The 8,829-nt window shown below is 35.3% G+C and overlaps 2 protein-coding genes across 2 annotated transcripts; both read right to left on the reverse strand.

Annotated features, from left to right (window-relative positions):
- Positions 1-1,079: 1,079 nt before the first annotated feature.
- Positions 1,080-3,323, reverse strand: LOC121774826 (ferredoxin--NADP reductase, leaf isozyme, chloroplastic-like). Its single transcript, XM_042171685.1, has 9 exons — positions 3,079-3,323; positions 2,756-2,984; positions 2,488-2,621; positions 2,310-2,388; positions 2,145-2,236; positions 1,992-2,069; positions 1,827-1,889; positions 1,484-1,718; positions 1,080-1,356 (listed from the first exon to the last, which is right to left on the reverse strand). Exons 1-9 carry the CDS (start codon positions 3,181-3,183, stop codon positions 1,289-1,291), a joined length of 1,083 nt encoding a protein of 360 aa, XP_042027619.1. The 5' UTR covers positions 3,184-3,323; the 3' UTR covers positions 1,080-1,288.
- Positions 3,324-3,737: 414 nt separating this feature from the next.
- On the reverse strand, positions 3,738-6,279 carry LOC121774825 (ferredoxin--NADP reductase, leaf-type isozyme, chloroplastic). The gene is made up of 9 exons (XM_042171683.1): positions 6,034-6,279; positions 5,462-5,699; positions 5,180-5,313; positions 4,954-5,032; positions 4,741-4,832; positions 4,558-4,635; positions 4,408-4,470; positions 4,017-4,251; positions 3,738-3,932 (listed from the first exon to the last, which is right to left on the reverse strand). The coding sequence occupies exons 1-9, from the start codon at positions 6,136-6,138 to the stop codon at positions 3,865-3,867; spliced, it is 1,092 nt and encodes a 363-aa protein (XP_042027617.1). The 5' UTR covers positions 6,139-6,279; the 3' UTR covers positions 3,738-3,864.
- Positions 6,280-8,829: the final 2,550 nt, after the last annotated feature.

The following is an 8,829-nucleotide window of genomic DNA, read 5'->3' on the forward strand; positions in this document are numbered from 1 at the left end:
ATTTTTAATATACAGGTTTTAATTTAAATTCAACTTTTATACATTTACATTTCTTATAATATTATTTTCTATATAAAAACAATAATAACATAATCATTGATTTCAATTTAGCCAAAGTTCTAATTTATGCAATCAAAATATTCGTACTAAATTGCTAAACACTCTTTATTTCTATTAGAGACATAGTAAGATTAATTTCCATAAATTAAATAACACTATTGATTGTCATTGAAGTTTAATTCATTAACATTGAAGTTTGAAAAATCCATTCGAGCGATGATTCGGTCGAATATAATGTATCTCCCTTTTAAGTAACTATTGATATTTTATGATTTTTAAGATTAATTATATTTCCAATTTATTCTTGGATTGATATACTATTACATATTATATAGTACTACTATTTAGAAATTAAAAAAAAGAGAGAAAACAGATAAAAAGTATAAAAAATTGTCAAAATTACCCTTAAATGGCTGAATTAAATTTGGTCCAAAAAATTTAAAAAGTTCAAAATTCCTTCCAACGATAATATCAATATTTACCATTGCAATAATAATGTGTCTCATAAGTCATAACTTTGATGACACTAAATAATTCGGAGTAATTTCTTATAGGCTTTTATCAAACCTTATTTTTGTGTTATCATAATCTTAACTTGATGTTAAATTATTGATTGTGTGAGGTAAACTTTAACTTCTAGTTTTTAATTAACAGTGAAGAGAATTAATGAAAAATTAACATACAAATTTTGGAAACATTTAAATCCTAGCCAAAACTAATGTTTGTCCTAAATTTCGGTTGCATGATTTGTCCAAACAAATTACTGACGAATTTATATTTTTCGAAAATAATCAAGATCAATTAAAACTTAAGACAACAGTGACATCTCAAAGTAGCACTAAGATCATCTATTGTAGATTTGTAGTAGTATCAGATTTCCTAATATAGCAATTTTTGTTAATGGAAAACACTAAAAAATGTACATAACATTTTGCATGTACATAAACTTATTAAAAACTTTCATAAACTCATGCAAGTCACCATATATCATAGTATCAACTATCTAATAAAGAAGCCAATTAACAGTGAAAATGATTGATAATTTGCTTCCCAATTAAACTCTGTGATAGTTCCTCAAAATCTCAACATCATCAGGTGGATGAATGAGATATCAAATATGAATATTCAAAAATAAAGCAAATTGCAAAAAAAAAAAGACAAAAAAGAGGTTACCTATCTACAGCAGCAAAGAGTGATACATTTACACAACAACATTATACAACAAGAATTAGTAGACTTCCACATTCCACTGCTCTCCCTTCTTCAACTGTCTCTTGTACTCTACCCAGTCGATCCCTACACGACGAGCAAAAAACAAGAACATCGAATGAGGCAGTATGTTCGAGTTTTTGAAGGATTACACAATTCAACAAGAGCAGAATATATGGCTAAGCATTATACTATTGTTAGATGTAGATTTTACCATCTCTAGCAGCTAACGAGCTCATGATATCGTCGATACCCTTCTCCATGCCCTTGAGCCCGCACATGTATATGTAGGTGTTGTCCTTCTTGAGCAGCTCCCACAGCTCCTCTGCGTACTCAGCCATCCGTGTCTGGATGTACATCTTTTCCCCCTTCGCGTTTGTCTCTTCTCTGCTTATAGCATAGTCCACCCGGAAATTGTCAGGACTTTTACTCTTCATTTTCGTGAATTCCTGCCCACCACAACATGATTATTGTTATGAGTTTAACTGGCAAGATTTGATCAACTCCCACATCTTGATTTAGGATGTGAGTGTGGAAATGATCATTCGGTTTCTTACATCTTTGTAGAGCAACGAGCTGGTCGTGGGAACACCCAGAAATAGCCACGCTAAGCCATTGAACTACAATACAACAACATCATGATTGATTAACTATACATATCTGTATTTGTAGGCCTCAAAAAGAGAGATTAATGAAAGGTGTTTCCGTGCATTGAGGTTTACCTTGTAGTCATCGTGCTTCTCAAAGAATATCTTCCACAGAAACGAGCGGAATGGAGCAATCCCAGTTCCGGTAGCAAGCTACAACACGACAACACGATTGTGGTGATGAAAATTCAACACGTTGATAGACGATGTCAAGCAAGAACAACCTACCATTATGATGGTAGCATTAGGGTCTTTTGGCAGAAGCATCTCTTTCCCAACAGGTCCAGTTATTTTCACCTCAGCACCGGGTGTCAAGTCGCCTGAAACAGAGAAAGGTTTGGTAACAACATTCATAACCCTCACATTAATTTAAACAAGGATTTGAGTGGTTACACAAAAAGTTTGAGCAAACTCCTTTAACTATTTCCCCTTGATCATTGGTGTAGATAAGCCTCTTAACACACAAGGAGACCTGCAACGAAGCATCAAAAATCGATGTAGCTAGTTTGAATTCTTCTAAAAACAAACAGGCATTGACGCTGTACTATCTCGTTCGTGAAGGGAGGCTTACAGTCTTGGAGTCTCCTAGATCACCGAGGGCGCTGCTTGCAATCGAGTACAACCTCAGCTTGTGAGGCTTCCCGTTCTTGTCAATGCCATCCGGGATTATTCCAATCGATTGGCCTTCTCTGTAAGGCACCTCTCCTGCTCAAAAACACTCAACTAGTTCAGTTTCGAGCAACATGGACTCAACAAAGTAACTACCTAAATTCCTTCATCAGCAAGAAAATGAAGTATTTATGATTTTAGGAGGAGGGATGGGAAATGAATAATAATACCCTCAGTGCTGAAGAGCATGTGCCATGTTTCACCAGGGGCGTCGTCTGCGGTGATCTTGGTGTTCAAGAGGCATTTGCCAATGTATGGCTCTTTAGGCCTGAACTTGTTGACAACTACTCCTTCTTCCTGTTTCTTGGAATGCTTCTCCTTCTTCGGAGGCGCCTCAGTGCTCACCTCAGCTCTTATAGGAGCAACCTTAGACGACACATTCTTGTAGTGCAAGGATGCCTGCATATAGTCATGATTGAGAACTGATTAAGATACATGACTATTTTTTTTTATCATGAATAAAAGGCAGAAAATTTGTGCATATGATTAATACCTTGTTAAAATTGATCCTTTCTGGAGAAATAATGGATGTTCTAGATGAAAGAGAAGCAGACTTGGAGGTAGGAAGAGAGACTGCAGCACTTACAGCAGCAGCCATATTTTGTTACAAAATAAGAAATCAAGAATCAGAGAGATAGAGAGTAACAAGTATAGTGAGTAAGAGAAGGGAAATAAGAAGATTAGGGATATGTGGAGGAGATAGGAAAGCCAATGCAGTGGCACAAGTGAGGATAAGAAACTGTCACCAATGTATGACTCTCATATTTCAAACATATTTTTTCAGACAGAATCATACTAATAAATGAGATATTTTGATTCACCACCAGAAGATCTAAGTGAGAATATAGATTATCTGTCGCATTAACAACTATCCACGTCGTATAACCGTCCACCTCACCTCAGTAATGATGATAAATAGTGGATGATGTAACATCTCGGTAAAGGGTTGTTTTACTAATAATATTTCAATCACTTTTTATGTCTTTTCTACCGCTTGTTTGTATGAAGAGTGATCTGAAAATTAAATATACATTTTCTTTTGTTTTGTGCAATACTTCTAGGATTAATTTATACTGAATTTTTAACAATCATCTTTGATTTCTATAAACATCTTCAAATTTGCTGGTTTGATACAGGGCTAAAAGATGGAAGTAAAAGTTAAAAGCAACATTTGTTTAAAGATCAGTACCCTGCTTAATGCATTACATGAGCTGATGAGCACAGAGGAAAAATGCAGGTAGGGCTGAATTTTGTACAAAACATTTATACAAGCAACAGCTTAATACACTTCCACATTCCATTGTTCAGCCTTCTTCAACTGCCTCTTGTACTCTACCCAGTCGATACCTTCATACACGAAAAACAAGAAGATCGAATGAGGCATGAGAATTAATATATAATGCCTAAAGAGTTTTGGCAAGTGAAGCTTACCGTCTCTAGCAGCTAAGGAAACCATAATGTCATCAATTCCCTTCTCCATTCCCTTGAGCCCACACATGTACACGAACGTGTTGTCTTTCTTGAGCAGCTCCCACAGCTCCTCCGCATACTCAGCCATCCGAGTTTGGATGTACATCTTCTCCCCCTTGGCATTTGTCTGTTCTCTGCTCACAGCAAAGTCCAGCCGGAAGTTCTCTGGGTTTTTCTCCTTCATTTTCTCAAATTCCTGGCCACATTGATCAACAGCATTAATCACATAACCAATTCAAACTGCATAATGAGAACTTCTTTTGGACAAGAAATCGAGTTCAATCACTTAATCTTGCAGATTTCTCAATCTCACTTTTTTTTAAAGTTTTGGTATAGGGATAAAATAGCTTACCTCCTTGTAGAGCAAGGAGCTGCTTGTTGGAACACCCAAGAATAGCCATGCTAAGCCATTGAACTGAAATTCAAGAAGCCAATTGGTGTGTGACAGTGTTTGAAGGTAGAAAACGTGCTATGCAAAAGATTTTAGCTGATTTGTGTTTACCTTGTAATCCTCATGCTCCTCGAAGAACATTTTCCACAAGAATGAGCGGAAAGGAGCAATCCCAGTTCCAGTTCCGAGCTACACATGTCAGACCAAAACACCGATGCCAGATCAACTCAATGCAACTTTTATGCCTTATAAAGAAAACTGTTCACACATTGATCTCAATTATGAATAACAAACCATTATGATTGTAGCATTGGGGTCTTTCGGCATAAGCATTTCTTTCCCCACAGGACCAGTAATCTTCACTTCATCACCAGCTTTCACGTCACCTGATAACAAAGCGATTCAACTTATGTTCGACGCTCGATTCAACCACAAGCAATAGCATTTAAGAAGGAAGCTAAGAATCTCATAACATGGTCACAATTCTCAATAGGATTGTTTACTTACACAAAAAGTTCGAGCAAACTCCTTTAACAATTTCACCTTGATCATTGGTGTAGACAAGCCTTTTGACACACAAAGAGACCTGCAATGAAGCATAACCGAATATGATGGAAGGATTCCCATGAAATGCACAATCAAACATACTTCCAATATATCTTAAATTTCTACAACAGCTCTAAAAAATATATTTCCTATCACAGACACATATTCCTATTCGGCGAAGCCTTACAGTCTTGGAGTCTCCAAAGTCCCCAAGGGCACTGCTGGCAATCGAGTACAACCTCAGCTTGTGAGGCTTCCCGTTCTTGTCTACGCCGTCTGCGATCACCCCAATCGACTGCCCTTCTCTGTAAGGCACCTCCCCTGCTCAACATACACACATACTCATCAAAATCAGTTCCTAAGAAACAACACACACATTTATACCTTCAAGAAAACACATTTCAACAACAGGAATGAAACTAGTACACTACAAATTTGAAGTTCATGGATGTTTGTAGAGGAGGAGTACCCTCAGTGCTGAAGACCATGTGCCAAGTCTCGCCCGGGGCATCATCCCCGGTGAGTTTCACATTAAGAAGGCATCTTCCAACATATGGCTCTTTTGGCCTAAATTTGTTGACAATCACCCCTTCTTCTTGTTTCTTGGAAATCTTCTCAGCCTTAGCAGGAGCTTCTGTGGTTACCTGTGCTCTAATTGGTGCCATCTTGGCACCCGTAGACGACACATTTCTGTAGTGTAAGGAGGCCTACATATGCACAAGATTATCAGAATCCATCTGTAGGTTATTAAGTTAAATATAACCACGATGAAATTATCAGTAAATCAGTAGAGCTAAATCCCTTATCATATGCTGTGAGATTCCATAGCTTAGATACAATGCAACAGAAACAATTCCCAACATATTAATGCAATCTGATGAGATATAGATATATTTGCATAAGCCCCTTTTTCAGTTTATTGATGCAAAGTTGTAAAGATTGAATTTTTTTTTATCAGCGAATTCTGTTTAAAGCAATTTCATAAATAAAATGCAGAAGATCAAAAGAAATCATGCAAGAAGAGGAAAGAAGAGATGAAACCTTGTTGAAATTGATGGTTTCTGGAGAAATAATGGATGTTCTAGCTGAAAGGGAGGTGGCCTTGGTGGAAGGTAGAGAGACTGCAGCGCTTACAGCAGCAGCCATGACTGGTGTGATGAAGTAAGAAATGGAGAATCAGAGGGAGAGAGGGAGTGTAGTAAGAGAGGAAATTAGTGATGGTGATGAAGATTATGAAATGGGTGGAGGAGATTGTAGTGAGTGAGTGGTACATGTGAGGATAAAAAATGGCCCAACTCTCAACGACATTTTAACATATATTTGGTGTCTCCGTTTTGATTTTTTGGATCCAACTCTAAGTAATGATGTTCCTTTGTGACATAATGCTAAAATATTAAGTTTGATAAAGTTTGTAGATTTGGCATAAAGGCGTGCAGTCATTAATACTAAAATTATATGAATGTTAGGAAATCTATAAATGGGCTGGAAAAGAAATCCATATTTCGAATAATTTTACAAAATGTTGATTTTCCATAATACCAATAGGAGCCTAAAATTACAAACTTGCATCAGATGCCCATTAGATTTATCAGTGTGGACCAAAATAGGCCAGGCCCAATTGCACAACAAAAGTTTGCGACATAGGAAATTTAAAATTGCCCAGGCCCAGTTAGAGACATATTACAAAGTTTGCAAAATGTGAATATTTACAAAGATTGAAGAAGTTTTCATATAGAACCTGAAAAATATCGAGCACTCGTACTGTGCTTGAAAATATTTCGGTGGTAAATAATAGTAATAAGGGGTATTTATTACAAAATTTTCTAAAAACTTGTTTTTTCCCACAAACTTTAAACTTGACATATAATATCACGAACTTAAATAGTTCTTAAAATTTTTTCGCCGGCGACAAAATCCGACTACATATAAATGAGATGAATAACCATATCTGACTTTTAAGGACTTTGTAATCACATTACTATCATTTTTCAGTGGAACAATATCTTATGTGATGTGAACAAATGAGATGTAGCCTTCATTGGTGGAACAATTCAACAACTATTTAAGTTCGTGTATTATAGGACAAGTTTAAAGTTTGAGGAAAAACATAAATTTTTGAAAAGTTTCATGATATTAGCGTCAATAATAATAATAATAATAATAATAATAATAATAATAATAATAATAATAATAATAATAATTTATAATAATATTAGTATTATATTATCTCTAATCCTAACAGTAATATCAGTTGTGAAGAGAACTCAATATCACAAATGTTTTTTTCTTGTGGGTCAAAAATTATAATTTTCTTTACTATCCTAAAATAGTGAAATAATAAAAATATTACATTGTAGGGCCTGCATTGAGTGTAATTGTATATTCATATATACCATATACTATATAATTCCCCCCAAAAAAGCACAACTTGCATTTGGTGATAATGATATTCCACAACATTTTATGCACGTTATTCACGTTCTAAATTATGGAGTACTAACTTCTACCAAAATCGACACTGAAGTTTGGACCAGAAATGTGTGTATTGGAAATATACTTGGATTGTCAAATATGTACGTGATTTGTCTTGTTACTTCATGCAATTATAAGCATATTTTGCATAGCTGGATATATAAAATATAGAAGAATTAATTTCTAATTCCCAACTTCTACTGTGTTTTTAATCTTATCTAGAATGGCAAGCACCCTTAGCTCCACCAAAGTTGTCCACATTTGATTCGATACAAAATTTTAAAAATATAAAGAAAACACGTGAGTACCAATTTGACTTGAGACTCATGAGTTAGAGCACCAACAATTTTAATACTACTAAGCAACATGTGAGTACATTATAACTTGAAGTCTTCCTTCAGTACTTAGCACTTAGGTGGCAGTGACCATGAGGCATGCCAATTTGTTTAATATCCGTGTAATTATAACTGGACCACATTTTAGCTACCAATGTTGATACAAGTGTGCAATTGAACTCAACAATTCAGTTTGTTAGACTGTTCTTTGTGGGCTGATCATCCAATTATGGAAGTGAAACGAGATCATGCATTATTTATAGGGGTGGCACGGTACGATATACCGCACCGAGAATGTCATACCGCATACCGTACCACAAATTGTGGTATGAGAAAATGTCATACCTATACCTTACCGAATTTTTCGGTATACCGCAATGCGGTATACCAAAAATTCGGTATGATAATTTCTGATACCGTTACCATACCATTTATGCGGTATATCATACCATATTTCGGTATACCGCACTTTTATGGTATACCAAAATGATGTATGGCATACCAAGTACGGTATACCAAAAAAAATCCCTATTTTATAACCAAATATAAAAAATAAAATATCACCTATTTAAATAATGTCCAAAATATTAAAACTATACCATAATAAAATCTTATTCAAAAAATTCAAATCAACAAAACTTCAACAATCAAATTACGGTGGACTGGATTTGCATCATGCGTAAGTGTGTTTGGGGTTGGGGGCAGAGGAACTAAAATGTAAAAGTAGAGTTAAGGATTTTAACTTTTCAACAATTTTAATATAATTTATAAAAACAATATATATACCAAATTTTTGGTAAATACTATATATGCGGTATACCTCGGCATACCGCGGTATACGAAAATCTATACATTTACCGTACCGAAATATATCGGTAAGTTATCATACCATACCGCAACTTGCGGTATACCACAAATTCGGTATTTTCGGTACGGTAAGTGCAGTATTTTAATATTTCGGTATATTTAGCCAGCCCTAATTATTTATCCTATTTAGGCGCAAACTTCTCAAAATGGATTCAACTAGTCA

The sequence above is a fragment of the Salvia splendens genome, chromosome 17 (genome assembly GCF_004379255.2).
Source record: "Salvia splendens isolate huo1 chromosome 17, SspV2, whole genome shotgun sequence".
Taxonomy (NCBI): Eukaryota; Viridiplantae; Streptophyta; class Magnoliopsida; order Lamiales; family Lamiaceae; genus Salvia; species Salvia splendens.